The sequence below is a fragment of the Panthera uncia genome, chromosome D2, assembly GCF_023721935.1.
Source record: "Panthera uncia isolate 11264 chromosome D2, Puncia_PCG_1.0, whole genome shotgun sequence".
Classification (NCBI taxonomy): Eukaryota; Metazoa; Chordata; class Mammalia; order Carnivora; family Felidae; genus Panthera; species Panthera uncia.
The window spans coordinates 54,485,396-54,504,743 of NC_064818.1; the positions used below are offsets into that span (position 1 = coordinate 54,485,396).

The 19,348-nt window shown below is 47.3% G+C and overlaps 2 protein-coding genes across 3 annotated transcripts in view; one reads left to right on the top strand and one right to left on the bottom strand.

Annotated features, from left to right (window-relative positions):
* The window catches only part of ARHGAP19 (Rho GTPase activating protein 19), a 66,836-nt gene extending 63,631 nt beyond the window's left edge, over window positions 1-3,205 (bottom strand). Inside the window, exon 1 of one of the 2 annotated variants that reach the window (XM_049646458.1) lies at window positions 3,102-3,205. In XM_049646458.1, the coding sequence (XP_049502415.1) occupies window positions 3,102-3,157 (56 nt within the window). In that variant the 5' untranslated portion in view covers window positions 3,158-3,205. The remainder of the gene's footprint in view (window positions 1-3,101) is intronic. The other variant, XM_049646457.1, reaches the window with a different exon arrangement.
* Window positions 3,206-16,183: 12,978 nt separating this feature from the next.
* On the top strand, window positions 16,184-18,995 carry FRAT1 (FRAT regulator of WNT signaling pathway 1). Its single transcript, XM_049645494.1, has one exon. It carries the CDS (start codon window positions 16,412-16,414, stop codon window positions 17,258-17,260), a length of 849 nt encoding a protein of 282 aa, XP_049501451.1. The 5' UTR covers window positions 16,184-16,411; the 3' UTR covers window positions 17,261-18,995.
* Window positions 18,996-19,348: the final 353 nt, after the last annotated feature.

Consider the following 19,348-nt stretch of genomic DNA (forward strand, 5'->3'; position numbering starts at 1 on the left):
CTCTCTCTCTCTCTCTCTCTCTCTCTCTCTCTCCCCCTCACTCTCTCTCTTCCCCCTTTCTCTGTCTCTCTCTCCCTCCGCCCCTCCTGGGATTCTCTCTCTGCCCCTCTCTCACTTGTTCCCTCTCTCTCTCTCTCTCTCAAAAAAAAAAAAAAAAAAAAGGTACTGAACTGTATTTCCCTACTGCCAATTATGTAGGAGAAATGGCTATAGATTTTCCTGCTTTAGCTGTTCTCTCTTTGGCCTTTGAAAGTCTTAAATATTTTTATATTGCTATTGGTAGAGTGGATAGCTTCTATTTGTGGATTTCCCTGTAGAATTGTTCACTTAAGAGTAACTTGAAGGTAGAGGAGCCTGGGTGGCTCAGTCACTTGAGCATCAACTTCGGCTCAGGTCATGATCTCAGTTCCTAAAATCAAGCCCCGCATCAGGCTCTGAGCTGACAGCATGGAGCCTACTTGGGATTCTTTCTCTCCCTCTCTCTCTGCCTCTCCCCCACACAAGCACACACACACATACTCTCTCTCAAAATAAATTAAAAAAAAAAAAGACTATTATTCATTCATTATTGACCACCTATGCAAAGCTAAGTACCGGGAATATGTAATAAAAATAAACATGTGTCCTGCCCTCAAAAAGCCTTACAGAAACCTGAATTTTCTTTTATAATAGGAAATTGATAAGTTTCAAATTCAAATAAAATTCTGTAAATACCTGCTGATCATATAACTAAGCCTGGCACTTAAAACTTAAATTCAATTGGCAACATCCTTTAAAGGAATTCAAACTACTCCTGCTACAGACTAGTATTTTGTCTTCAGGTTTTCATCACAATTCAAGATTTTAAAGCAGGATGAGAGATGAGCTCATCAAATTTATCAATCCCCTCTACAGTGTCCAGGCACCAATGATCAACCATTTATAGACACCTCCAAGAGTGAAAAACTCTTCCCTGTAAGATATTAACACACTCAACTATGTCTATCTCAGCTAGGGAAGGAGTCCAGTGCCCATTCATAAACCCAACTTCCCAAGACTTGGAATCTCTTATTCAATACAAATGGCACCAAGAGACACCAAAGTGTTTACACTTTACACTGAGGCAATGAGAATAATTTCACTCTACTAAATTCTAATGTATAAATTGAGACAACTAAGGTCTCAAGGCTGTGGCAAGACCACCTGGAAATTCTTTCTGGGAAAAGCTATCTTTTGGTGTGCCTGTAGAAATTATGATTTGTTAAACTGCAGATCTGTTCTTTAGTTCTACCAGGAAAAAGAAAATCTATCACATAATGAATGGTTATTACCTGCTAGGCTCAGTACTAAGCAATTTATTTTATTTTATTTTTTTCTTAATGTTTATTTATTTTTGAGAGAGAGAGAAACAGAGTGTGAGTGCGGGAGGGGCAGAGAGAGAGGAAGACACAGAATCTGAAGCAGGCTCCAGGCTCTGAGCTGTCAACATAGAGCCCTACACGGGGCTCAAACTCTCCAACTGTGAGATCATGACCTGAGCTGAAGTCGGATGCTTAACCAACTGAGCCACCCAGGTGCCCCAGGTCTAAGCACTTTAAAAGGACTGTCTAATTTAATACTGACATTCTCTGGAGTAGACATCATTGTGCCCATTTATAAATAAAGACACTGAAGCTGAGAGAGGTTTAAAAATTGGCTGAGTATTTTATATATGATCCAGCAATCCCACTTGTGAGTATTTATCCAAAAGTATTGAAATCAGGATCTCAAAGAATACTGGCACTCTCACGTTCACTGAGGCACAATTAACAATCACTAAGGTATGGAACAAGTTAAATGTCCATGGACAGATGAATGGAATAGCAAAATGTGGTATATACACAGAATGGAATATTACTCAGCTTTTAGAAAGAAGAAAATTCTGCAATAGGTGACAACATGGATGAACCTTATAAGCCAGTTACTGGAAGACAAATGATTCCACTTCTATATATGAGGTATCTAAAATAGTCAATTTCATAGAACAGAAGAGCAGAATGGTGGTTGCCAGGACTGGGAGAGGGGCAATGGGAAGTTACTAATTAACAGGCATAAAGTTCCAGTTAAGCAAGATGAATAAGCTCTTGGGGCGCCTGGGTGGCTCAGTGGGCTGAGCATCCGACTTCGGCTCAGGTCATGATCTCACAGTTCGTGAGTTCGAGCCCCGCGTCAGGCTCTGTGCTGACAGCTTGGAGCCTGGAACCTGCTTCTGATTTCTGTGTCTCCCTCTCTCTTTGCCCCTCCCCCGCTCATGCTCTGTCTCTCTCTCTCTGTCAAAAATAAAAAAATTTAAAGATGAATAAGCTCTTGAGATATGCTGTACAACATTGTACCTATCGTCAACAATATTATCTCATACACTGAAAATTTTGCTAAGAGGGTTCGCGCGTGGATGGCTCAGTCGGTTCAGCGGCTGACTTCAGCTTCGGTCATGATCTCAGGGTTAGTGAGTTGGGGCCCCTACACAGGGCTCTCGGTCAGTGTGGGGTCGCTTGGGATCCTCTGTCCCCCTCTCTCTCTGCCCTTCCCCACCCTCAGAAATAAACATTTACTTTAATTTTATTTATTTATTTATTTATTTATTTATTTATTTGCTAAGAGGGTAGACCTCGTGTTAAGTATTCTAAAGCACAACGAAAATTTTTATTTAATTGGCACAAGAACTCAAACCCATTTCTGGCGGCACTCCAACCCTCGCTCCGACTTTAACACATACACTGCGGTACTGACAGAGCTCTCTCTCTCCCGGCACTGTGTGACGTTAGGGAATTCGCTTAACAGCTCTGGGCTTGAGTTTCCTCCCCAAGGAAGCTCAGCGCAAAAGCAAGCAGAGCTGCCACCACCAACCGGTGGGTCTGCAGCCAACGCTGCGGACCGACCTCCGGAGGGCATCAACGGGACCAAGTGGAGGCCAGGCTGGATCCCAGCTCCTGAGCCAGACCGCAGGCGTGAAGGTGAGAAACGCGGTGGCAGGAAACAACAAAGCGTGGCCCCGCTGGGTCACCGTGACCCAAAGGAAAAGCGTCAGTACGACCAGCCCACGGCCTCGTTTCCAAGGAAGCTGGACCAAGAACTCGGCTCACCTCCGGCGGGAATCCCTGGCTGGCACCTCCCCTTCACTCTGCGCCTCTGTCGCCATCTTAGTCAGCAAACTTCTTTCTCCGCCCCCATCTCCGGCCCCGCCCCCACGCCTTTGGATTGGCTAAGGTGTTTCCCCCCTCTTCCATGCGATTGGGTGACTTTACCACCCCTCCGCAACCTAAACAGTTTCCTGATATTATTGGTCTATTCAAATTACTAACGGTCATTGGTCGCCCCCAGCCCTGGCGGAAAAAAAAAAAAAGGATCCCGGAGGAGACCGAGCCCCGAGACCGGCTGGAGGTTGTAGTTTCTTGTTTTGATTAGCCCTTCGCATTCCACCTACTTTTTAAGGTTCAAGTCAGAAATCCCCAGCCTAGGCTCAAATTATGTCCTGATGTGTAAATCTCAGAATTATACAACTGTCGAATTTGAAATTGACTTTAAGCTAATTATCTAAAATGCAAGATTTGAAAAATAATAATAATAATATAATAAAATGCAAGATTCGTTTTCTGTCCTGACACAGAGACACACGCCTAGAAGGCTAGGTATAGCGCGGCAAACAAGAAGTATGTAACTATTACATTTCGTTCACAGCCCGCTTGCTTCAGACAGTCACACAGCACAGCCGTGGGTCACTTCTGCTTCTTTCCACACGCTCCCTTCCGGCTTCCCAGAGAACCCACAGACTTTGCCTCTCTGGTCTGAAACATGGAACCAAAGGCTGCCTAACTTTGTCCCTGACTGAGCTTTAATGCTTAGTGATAGAAATAATCATAATTCTGCTTGCTCTCCCTGCCTCATGGGCTTCTAGTGAGGATTCACTTCTAGTGAAGCAACAGATGTGGGAACATTGTAAACTTAAGGCATTATTGTTTTTTTTCTGTACTGTTTTACTATGCAGGATTTTTCTAGGGATATTTTTCTTGGGGTTCCTTCGGACATCCTTTCCCATGAGGTTCCTCCCAGCATTCTTCCCTTTCACTAAGCTCTACCCACATGTGTTTCAGTTTCTCAGCAAACCCTTCCTGCCTCCAGCCTTTGCACTTGTTACTTTTTCTGACTGGCCCATTTTTCACTTTATTATTGGTCAGGTCTCAGCTTAAATGTCAGTGGTTGGGATGGCTTCCATGGCCCCCACTATATTAAATCAGTTTACTAACTACACTTTCACAGAGCATTCTATACTCGCCCTTCATAGCTTTCATAACCACTTAAAATTACATAGTTGTTTGTATGAGTATTTATTTCATGTGAAGTTTCCCAACTAGACTTCTTACCACACATGCACAGAGACTACATCTATTTTGCTCCCCATGGCTTCTGACACAGAGTGACCTTTCAGTAAATAGTTTTTGAACAAATGATTAAACAAGTCCTCAGATTATATAATCCAAAACAAAAACTGAATCTCATGATCCAATAGGTTATTTCAATTGATGACTTCATATTAAAAGTTTGACGAAGGGTCGCCTGTGTGGCTCAGTCAATTAAGCATCTGACTCTTGGTTTCAGCTCAGGGCACGATCTCAGTTCCCGAGTTCGAGCCCCACGTCTGGCTCCACACTAACAGTGAGGAGCCTGCTTGGGATTCTCTCTTCCTCTTTCTCTGGCCCTCCCTCACTCTCTCTTTCAAAATAAATATAAGAAAAAAATCTTTACAAAGTTTGATGAAAGTGTTAAAATAAAATTGCTTTATTTTATTTTATTTATTTATTTATTTATTTTTTTAGAGAGAGAGAAAGAGTATGAGAGGGGAAGGGGCAGAGAGAGAGAGAGAGACAGAAGATCTGAAGTGGGCTCTGTACTGACAGCAGAGAGCCCGATGTGGGAATGGAACTCAACAAACTATGAGATCACGACCTGAGCTGAAGTCGGACGCTTAACTGACTGAGCCACCCAGGTGCCCTATTTTATGTCTTATGTTTAACAGATGATCTCTGTTGAACAAATACATGAAAAGAAACATACAGTTCAACAAGCACGTATCAGTGAAATTGTTCATTGAACCCGTGACAGACTTGGAAAATCCAAGCTGCATATTTGGTATAAATACAAAGCAAGGAACACAAGGCTCAAATTCTGCAAAGAATTTCTCCCAAGAAGGAACAAGTTTTGTTTTTTGGGTGTTTTTTTCCTAGCTGCATGAGACCCAGCATCAACTGACTGATTGGATTGAATGGCTGTTTTCACACAGAAGAAATGTTTACAACTTTGAAATTTCACTGCTACAACCCCGTAGAATACCACACCACTCTATTTCTGGTTTATCTGTTTTGATGACATTTTTATACAAAGCCCTTACCGTTTGGAGAACTACAGCACGGTAGTTAAGAGCATGGGTTCTGGAGCCAGTAAGCCTACTTTGAAATCCTAGCTCCGTTACTTCTAACCGTGACCCAGACAACTTTTTTCACTTTCTGAGTCCACTTCCTCCTCTGAAAAACGAGGATAATAATAAGTACGCCCCAGCCGACGAGCCTGCCGACAAGCAAGGGGGTCCTGGCTCCCCTGAAATCATCCTTACTCGGTCTGGCTGCTGACTGCCAGCCTGGTGAGAAGCATGGCTGTACAGCAGGTATTCATGAACAGTTCAGAAAGTCATCTTGTTTCCAACAGTCTGGCTGAACCGAAGGTCATGGAAAAGTGGCCCCAGCCCTGCAGGAGTGACAGACTGGGAGAGACAAAATGAACACACATAAGTCACATACAACAGAAGTCAGGTTAGAATTACAGAGGACTATATATTCAAGCAGAGAAAAGACTCCTAAGAATTCAGAAGTATGGCGCAGGGAAGAGGGCCAGGGCCACAAATGTCACTGCACCTCCATCTGCCTACCTCCAACAAACTGCAAGCATCTTTTTATATTGTTTAATGACAAATATAATACGTGAAGATATTCCCCTTGTAAAAAAAATTTAAATAATACAGATAAAAATCTCCCTCGTCAACCGCCCCTACCTCTAGTCCCTCCTCTAAGAAACTATTTTGAGTTTAATATATGTTCTTCTAGATCTTTTTCCATACAGTACATTCATTCAGGAAATATTTATCGAGGGGCGCCTGGGTGGCTCAGTCAGTTAAGCATCTGACTTCAGCTCAGGTCACGATCTTGTGGTTCATGAGTTCAAGCCCTGCATTGGGCTCTGTGCTAACCACTCAGAGTCTGGAACCTGCTTCGGATTCTGTGTCTCCCGCTCTCTCTGCCCCTCCCCCACTCATCCTCTGTCTGTCTCTCTCTCTCTTTCTCTGTCTGTCTCAAAAATAAACATTAAAGAAAAATATTTATCGAATATGTACGATGTGCTAGGTCCTGTTCTAGGCCTGGAAATATAAGTGTGAACAAAGCTGAATTCCTTTACTTATGGCATTTCTTTCCTTTTTTTTCTTTTTTTTTTTTTAGGTTATTTTTTTAGTAATCTCTACACCCAGCATGGACCTCCATCTCATGACCCTAAGATCAAGAGTCACATGCTCTACCAACTGAGCCAACCAGGCTTCCCTTCATTTTTAGATAAATTGTGATATATTGTACACATTACCCTTAGAAGTGCATCTTGGACATCTATGTCAGTACACATAGATCTGCCATTACCCTTTTGAACAGCTGTGTAGTATTCTACCTTACAGATGCTCCCTGGCTTAGTTATTTTAATTTTTTACGTTTATTTATTTTTGAGAAACAGAGAGAGACAGAGCACGAGTGGGGGAAGGACAGAGACAGAGGGAGACACAGAATCCGAAGCAGGCTCCAGGCTGCTGTCAGCACAGAGCCCGACCCAGGGCTCAGACCCACAAACCGTGAGATCATGACGTGGGCCGAAGTCGGACGCTTAACCGACTGAGCCACTCAGGTGCCCCACTCCCTGGTTTATTTAAACCACTTCCTCCAGACATAAAACAGGTTTATATCAATCTGGATTCAAGCACTAGAAAGTGACTTTGGCTAACAGAAACTGGATTTGTTATGAGGATACTAGGTTGAAGAGCTGGCAGGAAGGAAGGGGGCTAGGGAGCCAAAAACCCAGCCAAGTTCACACCATTCAGTGCCACTTGACTCAGCACATTCACCCCTCCACTGATTTCCCATCTGTCCTTAGGTCTCCCCATCAATCCCTGGAGAGAAAGAGTCATGAGTGAGAACATCTGATTAGCTGGGCCAAGGTCATGTGCCTCTACCTTTCGGCCTGGAGGAGAGCCCTATCTCCCACCAAAGTTCTCCCAGTGGGGAACTACCCACTAAAGGGGGGCAAAGTTAAAGGACAAAGGTAGGCTACAAATCACTCCCAATTTTCTTGCTTCCTGGGACACCTGTTTATTGTGGGCTAGGGCAAAGTTTAACCATTCAGTCTCCTTCAGACACACCAAAGACTAACACTCACATTATTCCATATGCCGAAAAACGAAGTTATCTCCAGCTTTGCTATGGAATCCTCTTTAAGACCGGCCACAGGGTAAGTGGAGGCAGGAACTCAATGGGGTGAAGAGAAGAGGAACCAATCTGTGCAGCTAAAAACAACCCGGGTCAGGGCTGGAACCCCACGGGAAAAACTCTGGGGGTCATTTTCCCCAGCCAGGATAACAAGCTGGGAAACAGCCAGGTCACTGGCAAGAGGCTGGCAGAGAGAAACACTGGAAGCACATTCAGTCACGGAGCATTTGTGATTGGGATTTACCATCTGTCAAGCACTGAGCTCAGCATTGAGCATTGAGCCATGAATCCTACCTCAGAAAGTTCAGATTGTAGCTGGGGGCAAAGGGGCAGGCTGTCTGGGCTTCAACAGAGGCAAGGAACAAACTCTCTGAAAGCCTGAAGGTATCGCAGGCAGCCAGGCCTGGCACAGGGGTCGGATCTGAGGGAGGTTTAGGGTGGTCCTGAGTCTTGCAGAGTAAGTTTAAAGTCCCGAAAACCGACCAAATTATTCTGTATTGGAATCTTTCTGGCCCTCTAATCAAAAACACCCAGACCTCAGGTCAGGAGGCCCCAAGTGCTGATGGCTAAGTTTCAAAGCAGTAACGTGTATGTGATGTTCAGGAATGGGCAGGAACATTATGAACTCGCTGTGTTGGGTGTTATCTCCACAGTCATGTGAGCTGAAGCCTGGATGGATCCTTTTTTCTGCCACTATAACCCATCCTAATGGAGATTGCTTTGGTATGGAGAGAAATTTTGCACATAAAGTTTCTATAGCTATTAGGAAGTAGGGTGAAGGTCAGAAAAGGCCCCAAGGCTTCCCCTATCTCTTTGTTCTCTAGGGGAGCCTTCAGAGTCAGCTTGTAAGATTCCCCATTCAAAATAGGAAAGTAAAGGAAATTGTCCTTTAGCCCTCTGTAGGCCTCTACATCCCCACCCATATGTTCCATCTTCTTTCAAGGGTGTAGAAAGAACGGCCTTGCTCATTCAGTCATTCATTTATTCACACTTCAGTGTGAATTAAGTCCAAGGGTACCTCTTTTGGAACATGTGAATGTAAAGGACCACTTCTAATTGTGAAAGGCTTGTTGCCCGGTTAAAATAACTTCACACAGTCATTTAGATTAGGAAACATGAAAACCTTCTGGGGACTCAAATGCACCTCAGATTACCACTGCTGCATTTCTAGATTTGTTTATAGATTGCTTGATTAGTTTTGGAGACTGGAGGCTCTATGAGTTAAGGACTATATTTAGTTTTGCTTACCCAACTATTTGTTGAAGGAATAAAGGAACGAGTTAATCAATTAAATCAAGGAAGTAATAAATGAAACAATAAAGTTGCTCAGGCCTTCTGGAAAAACTACATCCTGCCAATACTGGAAATGGGCTTTTGTTTTGATGCACCCAGCAACTCTTAAGGGATCCTCTACTTCCCTATCTCAGTCCAAGAGTTTTGGGTATGACTGGCCCTATCTCTGGCTATAGGGGTGGGCAAAGAACTCAGGCCTGACCAATCAGAGGACTCTCACTTCTGAACTTAAGAGTCTTACAGTCTAGACCAGCCCAAGTAACTACTGAAATAAAGGATGTTCTAACACCCCCCACTGAGGGAACTGAATGGGGTGGGAGAGCAGAGGGCTGAGGAACCACCACCTACTGGGGAGAGCAGAGACAGCTTCATGAAGGAGCTTCACTTCACAGAGTGAGCAAGACTGAGATGGCTAGAGATGTGGGAGAAGCCATTCTCTGCGCAAAGAACAGCATCAAACACAAGAGACAGGAACCTGGCTTGTGTGGGGGTGGAGGACAAGAGGTTTGAAAGAATGGATCAGGGCCAGTCCTCTAAGAGTTCTGGATACTGTGTCAAGGAGCTAAGGGTTTTACTCCGGAGGCAACGTGCACATATTCACAGTGGGACAGGTGGGTAACCTGAGCAGGATTGGGCATTAGGAAGTTGATCTGCCACATGAGTGGATTAAAGGGAAAGAAGCTAGGGTCCAGAAACAAGTTGCATGCGCCCAGCCAAGGAAACACGAAGGGCATCCGCAGTGGGACCAGAAATAGGGCATGACTACTAGCAGAGGCACTGAAGGCCTTGGGGAATAAGAACTAGGCAGAGGTAAGAGACCACATCGCTGTGCCTGGGTAACAGCATGTGGGTAGTGGCTTGAGAAGGGCAGGTCTAGGCCTCAACCAAAACAGAGTTTGAATCCTGGCCCTGGCACTGGTAGTCTGTGTGATCTTGGGCAAGTTTTCTTATCTCTGCGCCTTGGTTTTCCTCTCCATAAAGAGGATAAAACCAAACTGAGAGGTTACTGGAAGACTAAAGGAAATAATACCTGTAAAGCACTTTTCCGTAGAGCTTTTAGGTACAAATTTTCTTTTGGGGATGATGCATATATTCTAAAGTTAGATTATGGGGATGGTTGTACAACTCTGGAAATATACTAAAGGCCACTGAACTGTACAATTTAAACGGGTGAATTTTATGGCATGTAAATTATGTCTCAATAAAACTGTTAGAAAGAATAATCAGTATGTGGTGGCTACTATCATTATCAGCTTCGGTTCCTGATCTGGGTATTTCTCATAGGCCAGCCTGACTGGCATTGCTCTCCAAACCAGCTTTGCAGATTTTCTCATTATAGTAGCATTATCTTCACAAAGTTTCTGGTTGGCCTAAACAAGGTAGAATGTTATTTCTTCCTCACAGAAAAGAGATCCAGAGGTAGGCAGTCGAAGACTGCATTTGACTCTTCAGACGTTGTTTGAGATTCCTTCCAATGCACTGCTCTTTTCATAGATCCGTGTGGCTGCTGGAGTTCCAGCTAACACATCCACATTCCAGGCAACACGAGGAGAGAAAAAAAGAAAGGTTTGGCCCCCTTCTACTAGGGTGACTTTCCAAAACTACCACACGGCACTTCTATAGTTCTGACCTCCAACTCACTGGCTAGAATGTCATCACATAGCCCCATCCAGCTGCCAGAGAAATTCAAAAGTGTGATACTAGAGCCCTCATGCTTCCATAACGTGGGGTTCATCGAAGGGGAGAATGGTAGCTGGGAAGCAAACAGCAGCTTCTGTTAAAGCTTCTAGCTAACAAAGGGAGGCAAAATACAAATACAAAGATACACACACACACACACACACACACACACACACACACACACACACATATCTTTAAAAGAATAAATGGTAAGGGCACCTAGGTGGCTCAGTCAGTTAAGTGTCCTACTTCCGCTCAGGTCATGATCTCGCGGTTCGCCAGTTGGAGCCCCGCGTCAGGCTGTGTGCTGACAGCTTGGAGCCTGGGGCCTGCTCCGGATTCCGTGTCTCCCTCGCTCTCTGCCCCTCCCCCACTCGTGATCTGTCTTTCTCAAAAATAAATAAACATTAAAAACGATAATTTTTTAAAAAACAATAATGATTGTATGGTTTGCCTCCAGGGAGGGAGACCGGGTGGCTAGGAACAGGGATGGGGTCAGAACTTCCACTTTTCCCATTTTGACCTTTAGAATTTTCAACCACGTGGCTATATTATCTAGTCAAATAAATAAAACTAGAATCTTTTTTCAAAAAGACTGAATTAGGCCACCTGACCTTGTGTCTCCTGACTTCCAATTCTGTTGATTCCACTGCTGTCCCAGGCATCCAGACAGTCCCAAAACCTCTGCAGATCCAAGACCACCTGCCTGGACACCTACTCTTCCCTTCCTGCTGCCGTCCCTTTGGCAAGGACAGTGCAAGCTTTTCTGCAGTTCCAGAAATGTGAGTGCTGACTGCATCAGCCTATATGGGGTCATCCTAATAATCCCTGTGGAGATGTGTTCCTGATATGGCTTTTATTTATTTATTTATTTGTTTGTTTGTTTGTTTGTTTATTTATTTATTTATTTTACATATGATGAACACACAAAAAGGGGTTATTGGCCCCTTGTTTTTTTTTATCTCTTCATTCTTTATTCCTGTTCTCATGGCAGATGTCGCTGGGCCTAGCATAACCCAGCATCTATCAGAGAGGCCCTCAGCCCTTCCATTTTTTCCACTGATTCTCAGAACTCCCCCAGGGCCTTCAATAAATTTCTCCGTGGCTTACATGTTTTACACAATTTCTTGAAATCACTCTTAGTTCCCTAGGACTGCCGTAACAAATTACCAAAAACCTGGTGCCTTAAAACAACAGAAATTGATTCTCTCACAGTTTTGGAGGCCAGAAGTCCAGTATCAAGGTGTCAGTTAGCAGGGTTGGTTCCTTTCTGGGGACTCTGAGGGAGAAGCTGTTCTGTGCTCTCCATAGGTGACTGCTGACAATCCTTAGTGTTCTCTGGCTGGTGGCGACACCTCTCCGATCTCTGCCTCTGCGGACACGTGGCATTCTCCCTGTGTGTCTCTGTGTCCAAATTTCCCTCTTTGAACAAGGACACCAGCCACTGCATTAGAGCCCACCCTACTCTAGTTTGACCTCGTCTTAACTTGCTTACATCCGCAAAGACCCTCTTTCCAAAATAAGGTCCCATTTACAGGTTCCAGGCAGGCAGGAATGTGGAGGGAGCTTCATTCAACTCAGTGCACTACTCAAGTCTCCACCTGCCAGCTGCATCCCTCTCAGCCTCTTCCCCAGTCTTGAGTCATTTCTACCTTTATGAATGGCAAAATTATTTCACACTGCTGCATCACTGTTAGCCCAAAGCCGTTCATCCAGTTTAACTACTGAGTTACAGACACCACTGTCCCATTTAACCAGTGGCCAGTTATCTTTCCCACCCTATCAGCAGCCTCAAGACATTTTCAACTTCTGCCCTCTCAGTTTGCAGCTTCTTCAGCGCTACTCCCCCGAGAGGTGTTTAATATCTCATTAGCACCTCTTTGCACCTCAGTGTGAATCCCCTAATCTCTTAAATTCTCTCTGTACACATACCCCGCCCCCCCAACCTCCAACCAGCTCAGTTCCTCCAGCCTCCCTGCGTGGGCGCTGGGTGGCAATGAAGGGACTGATAAAGAGGCGAGCCCATGTCTGCCCATCGCTCAGCACTCAGGGATGCTGCTGGCCTCTGAAAATAGTGTCAAGCCTCATTCCTGCCATACAGTTTGAAATCCTCCACAGTGGGCAACAATTTGGTCAGCCTGCAGCAGACTGTCTACATTCTTTCAACACTGGAGAATGAGTCTACACAATTCCCCTGCCGTGTAGCAGGCAACCTGCCAGCCGGGTGTTTCCTTGCTCCCTTCCTTCCCAGTTGTCAGCCCTGAGCACCGCCCCCCCCCCACCACCACCACCCCGTGTCCCGGGCAGTTCTGAAGGAAGCCATAAAATTAATCAGCTCTTTTCTGTGGCTTATTTTTTTCTAGCATTTTATTCTAAAAAATTTGCAGTCAACAAAAGTGAAAGAATTTGACAGTGAACTACCCTATTACCCAGCACCTAGATGTTACCATTAATATTTTTTAGCATTGAAAAAATTGATATATATCTCACATCTAAAGTGAATTATTTACTTGTTTGTTTGTTTGTTTATTTATTTATTTATTTATTTAGAAAGCATGCACCCACACGAGTTGGGGAGGGCAGAGGGAAAGACAGAACCGTAAGCAGGCCGCATGCCCGGTAAGGAGCTGGATGCGGGGCTCCATCCCACCACCATGAGATCATGACCTGGGCAGAAATCAAGAGTCGGCCGCTGAATCGACTGAGCCACCCAGATGCCTTCTAAGGTGAATTTTAAAGTGTATACTTATGAAATGTACATTTTAGTGGCTTGTAGTATACTCACTACATTGTGCAAACATCACCACTAATTCCAAAACATTTTCATCACCCCAAAAGAAATCCCCGACCCATTAGCAGTTAGTCCTAATCCCCTTCTCTACCCTGTCAACCATTAATCCACTTTCTGTCTCTGTGGATTTGTTTTTGCTGGATATTTCATATAAATAGAATCCTACAATATGTGGCCTTTTGTGTTTGGTTCCTTTCACTTAGAATAATGTCTTCAAGGGGCACCTGGGTAGCTCAGTCGGTTAAGTGTCTGACTGTAGCTCAGGTCATGATCTCCCAGTCCATGGGTTTGAGCCCTGTGTCTCAGCACAGAGCCCGAAGTCTGCTTCAGATTCTGTCTCCTCTCTCTCTGCCCCTCCCCTGCTTGCACTTTGTCTCTCTCAAAAATAAGTAAACATAAAAGTATTTTTAAAAAACACAAATTGTAAGCTGCTACCAATTATTTACATCTTAAGTTTTTAAATAAGTAGATTCAGAATATTGAAGCTAATAAATGCCTGCCTTGATTGTACATTCACATGAATAATAATTTAAGGGGCACCTGGGTGGCCAGTCAGTTGAGCGCCCGACTCGATTTCAGCTCAGGTCATGATCCCAGGGTTGTGAGATTGAGCCCCATTCTTGCATGCACACATTCTCTCTCTTTCTCTCTAAAATAAAATTTTAAAAAGAATAGTGATTTAAAATGAAGGGATAGTCCTTTCGTGATAAAAAATGCTCAACAAACCAGGAATAGAAGGGAATGTTATCAACCTGATGAAGCCATCTTTTTATAAAAACCCACAGCCAACGTCATACTTGATGAAAGACTGAATGCTTTACCCTAAGATCAGGAACAAGACATGGATGCTTGCCCTCACCATTTCTACTTAACATTGTTCTAGGAGTTCTAGCTGGACAACTAGGCAAGAAAGATAAAAGGCATCCAGACTAGAAAGAAGTAAAACTATCTTTCTTTGCAGATGTTATGATCAATATATATAGAAAATCCTAAGGAATCTACTAAAAAGAGATGATGAATTTTATGACACCCTGTAAAAGTCCCCATTTCCAAGATTTAAAAATTCCCTGGCTTTTTTCAAACTGCCTCTTCCTTTATTCCCACATTCTTCTCTCCATACTTAGCAAGGATAAACCCAACACTTTTTAAACAATTACCCACCTATTCCCTCCACCCCATCTCTCCTTGGAGGTTTGCTCTTGTAATTACCATCTTTGGAACTGCCCACCACGACCCTTGTTTCTCCCCATCTGGACGGTCTCCAGTCTCTTCCTCTGGCACTCCCTTTCTAAATTAGGCTACTCTCCGCTGCCTATCCTAAAGTAGCCCCCTTCTGCCTGGCTTCTGTATTTGTGTGTGCATGTGTTGTGGCTAATTTTTAAAACAGCTTTATTGACATATAATTTACATATGAAATTCACTCATCTTAAGACACCATTCAGGAGCTGGGGGGGGGGGGGGGGGCGGGGAGGGGCTCAGTCGGTTGAGCAACCCACTCTTGGTTTCTGCTCAGGTCATGATCTCCCAGTTTATGGGCTCCAGCTCCACATTAGGCTCTGTGCTGAGATTCTCTCTCTCCCTCTCAAAATAAATAAATAACTATTTTGGGGAAAAGAGAGAGGGGCACCTGGGTGGCTCAGTCCATGGAGCCTCCAACTTCAGCTCAGGTCATGATCTCAGGGTTCGTCAATTCGAGTCCCACATCTGGCTTTCTGCTGTCAGAGTGGAGCCCACTTCGGATTCTCTGTCCCCCATCTCCCCTCTCTCATGCTCGGTCTCTCCCTCTCAAAAATAAATAAATGTTAATTTTTTTTTTTTTTAAAGAAAGAGACCATTCAATGATTTTTAGTAAATTTACTAAGTTGTTCAACCATCACCATAATCCAGTTTTGAATATTTCTCTCACGCTGATGGTATACCTCCCCTGATTGGCTTGTAAAGGCTGGGCCTCTACACTTGGCCACCTACAAGTGTAGAGTTTGGAAGTTAGGCCTGAGGGATTTGGGATTTTGAATAAAGGTCTAGAACCTCCAGGCAACAAGACAGTGAAGAATCATTTTTCCATACCTCCTCCTTTTAAAAAATGAAGTCTTGGTTAATCATTAAGCCAATCATGATATCTTGAAGAGTTAAACTGATCCATATCTCCATTTTCATCCAAACAGCTTATTTTCCTCTCCTGTGTTCCCCTCAGAGAAGATACTCCCCTGCTGAGCTGAGGCATTCTTAGAACTTTCTAGCTCAGTTCACACACCCACCGCCCAAGACCAACGACCTCCTCCTCTCCAGGAATGTCAGCCCCAGTCCAGGCCCCATATACCCATGCTCCTGGTCAAGAAACATTGCTCTGTGTCCTTTCTTTGCCTATTCTAACTCTACCACCCACCGCCCGCCCCCCCGCCCCCCGCACTCCATCACACCACAAGGTCCTGGGCTTCCTTTTCATCCCTGTCAGCCTCGTTTCCCTAATCTCCAGACAGATCTCTCGCCTGACCCCTTCTCTCCATCCTCGCTTCACTCGCCGGGTCATCACTTCCCAGACGCGGGCACCCGGCACCTCAAAAGCGCAAATGCCAAACCCAGACGAGTTGACGCGCCTAAAGGAGGGGAGTGTGTGGGTGTAAGTGTCTGTGCTTGTGTGTGGAAGAAACCAACTGAGTCCACGCCGGTGTTCATTTTCTGGAAATGCCAACCACGCCCGGCTGACAGAGCGGGTATCCGCAACCCAGTGCACTCCTGCACACAGCACTCAGGGTTGGTGGACTCAGAAGCAGCTAGGTTTCACCCTGCCCCCGGGCCCAGCGGGCGCCCCGCCCCCCCAACCGTACAGCGCACCCCCGTCCTGGCGCGGTGGTAGGGCCCGGCGGCGACGTCACCCATTGTTTACAAATCAACCCGAGCCGGTAGGATTCCGGCTCCCGCGGCTGCAGGCGCGCGGCGCGAGTGCCTGGCGGCTTCCCGCTTCCGTGTCCGCCCCGGCCCCGGCCCCGGCCCCGGGCCCCGCTCCCGCTTCGGCCTCAGCACCGCTCCCCGCTCCGCCGCGGCCCATCGAGCCCGGCGGGCCGCCGAGCCGCCAGAGCCGGCCGCCGAGCTCCGTGTGCCCGGGCGGGGGGCCATGCCGTGTCGGAGGGAGGAGGAAGAGGAAGCCGGCGAGGAAGCGGAGGGGGAGGCGGAGGAGGAGGAGGAGGAGGACAGCTTCCTCCTGCTGGAGCAGTCGGTGACGCTGGGCGGCTCGGGCGAGGTGGACCTGCTGGTGGCCCAGATCGGCGAGGCGCTGCAGCTGGACGCGGCTCAGGACAGCCCGGCCTCCCCGTGCGCGCCCCCGGGGCCGCCGCTGCAGCCCCCGCGGCCCCCGGCGGCCGTGCGGGCGGACAAGGCCCGGCCCCCTGCGCTGCCACTGCTTCTGCCGCCCGCGCCGGCCGAGGCGGTGGGCCCGGCGCCCCCGGGGGCCCTGCGCTGCGCCCTCGGGGACCGCGGCCGCGTGCGGGGCCGGGCTGCGCCCTACTTCGTGGCCGAGCTCGCCGCAGGCCCCAGCGCTCTGTCCCCTCTGGCCCCTCATCCCGGCCTTGATGGGCCTTCGGGAGCCAACAAGCGGGGCGCCCCGCAGCCGCTGTCCGGCCCGTGCCGGCGAGGTTGGCTGCGAGGCGCCGCCGCCTCCCGCCGCCTGCAACAGCGACGCGGGACCCAGCTCGAATCCCGCACCGGCGACGACGATCCGCACCGGCTCCTGCAGCAGCTGGTGCTCTCGGGGAACCTCATCAAGGAGGCTGTGCGGAGGCTTCATTCGCGACGGCTGCAGTTACACGCAAAGCTTCCCCAGCGCCCGCTCACGGGGCCTCTGTCGGCCCCAGTGCATGAGCCCCCTTCGCCCCACAGCCCTCGCGCGGCCTGCAACGACCCCGGCGCGTCCGGGAGGAGGGCGCAGCTCAAAACTGGCGACGGCGTTCTGGTACCTGGCAGCTAACACCCCGAGTGGCCACAGTGCCAGCCTCTGCCTGGAGGGCAAGGGATTCCGCTGAGGGCTGCATCCCTGTTCAGACTGGTGAACTCGCGCAGTTGGAAACGGGAAAATAAGCTAATGCAGACGAGGAATGGAAAAACCGCGAATATTTCCTTGGGGAATTAATGGAGGGCTCCAGTGTGTTTGCAACAGCTTGGTTGGCCCTATTTGTGAGGCAGATTACAGAGCGCACTCCCAGCTCACATTCAGTAGGACTCCTTATTTGGCTTGACCAGCCCCGGCAGTGCAGCTTGCAGTTCCACGCAGCCTCTCGGAGACCTTCAGCCCGGCGACCATGTGGCCACACTCCACGCTTCTCGGGATCGCCGAGCGTCTGAAAGACGAGGATGATCCCAGTTACTTTACCTTTTCAGGGCTGGTTCCTGATCCACTTTGGGGGAGGGGAACATGAGTAGACCGTCATTTCAGGGAGAACCTCAAACTGCCAGACTTGAAAATTTGTGACTCTTAAAAAAAAAAAAAAAACGCATCTCATGTCTTTTGGGTGCTGGTTCTTAATACAAAACACGCGGTACCATGAAAGGACTTTTTGGGAGTTGAATAGGAGTAACGTTTTCTCTGTCCCCCGTTTTGCAACTGGCTGCGGTTCTCAGCGTGGCAGGGAAAGGTGTGCGAGATTGGCACGGGAGGCGGGGGCGGGCGGTGCTGGGGAAAGGTAAGGTGGGACGTGGAGTGAACCCTCCTTCCTCTCTAAAATATTTTCACAGCCGTCCCTCTCCTCCTCGGGTTCAAGGTCACTGTTTTCCTGAGCGCAGGCAGGGTTCCGGGGTTCCAGTAGAGCAGAAGAGTTGCCGGGTTCTGCCTGTACTCCGGAGAAGAGCTCGGTGTTTTGCAAGTACTGGAGTCTCCTAAGGACACGCGCACCGCGGCCACCGCGGGTATGGGGAGGCGGGGACGTGACGGGCGCCGGTGCCTTCTGCGGGCAGCCGCGCCCTGGGCTTTCACAGAAACTGCCCAGAGTCTTAGCCTCGGGTCCCTGCGCTCCCCCCACGGCTCTGCTGTCCTACTCCAAGTGGGTGGCGCTGGTGCTCCTTGGGGCCAGGGCTGGGGGCTGGGGAGACGCCACGTGACGCGCACTCCGGGGACACAGCCTCGCACAGCAGCTTATAATGGACTCTCCGGGGCCATTTGCAATAACAGCTGCAATTCCCTGGATAGACGGAGTTGATTTCCTCCCTCTGCCCCTCCCCCAGGCATGCCAGCTCGCCTTTGTAAGTGAAGGAAACCGAGTAGAAAATGTGACCCTCCAAACGGAGAAGCTGCAGGCTTTGCCATTGTGAATCGTGGTAAAGTGCTTTAACATACTGTTCACTTACTCTGAGGGATCTAAAACCGTTTTGTGGGTGTTTTAGTTTTATAAGATTCAATGGCTTGTTCATCATCCAGATGTGGCTATTGACATATCTACACTTCGCACCGGAGTGTCTGGAATTGTGGCTTATCCTGATTGTAGGATTTTAACTTAACTGAAATACTTGTTTTCAATAAATGCGTTGGGTTTTTTGTTGGGTTTATTGTTGGGTTTTATCTTCTACTTGCCCTCGGTGCGAAAGATGCAGAGAACACATTTCTCTAATCCATAAACCTTAAAAACACTTGAAATCCTTGTCGGCCTGCCTTGTGGATGGTAATTAGAGCGCCTTTGTGTCTGAGCGGCTCACTAGTTAAGCAGGGTCTGTGTGGCTGGGCGTGTATTGGTGCTGGCATGAAATTAAATGAAAGTGAGGTCAGGTTTTGGACCAATCCCATTCACTAAAACCTTAGAGCCTTTTGGATTACTAGTCAGTGATGGAGTTTTATGAAGCTGCCTCTGACTATTAGCAAAGGACATCAGTTCAGCCTGTTACTGCAGACTGGGAGGCTCATCACTTTTTTTTTTCTTTCTAACGCGGTCATTAAGTGGACTTGTTTCACAAGGCAGCCCTTACGGCTGGGGCAGCTCTTGGTTAGCGGCCGATCAGGAGACAAACCCACGGTGGGAAAGCTGTCTGGCAGTGTCTGAAAGGACTCCTCTCTTTGCTCTTAGCATGT

What these genes read in the sequence shown, in the direction of transcription:
- FRAT1 (XM_049645494.1), top strand. Translation starts at nt 16,412, where the DNA reads ATGCCGTGTCGGAGGGAGGAGGAAGAGGAAGCCGGCGAGGAAGCGGAG.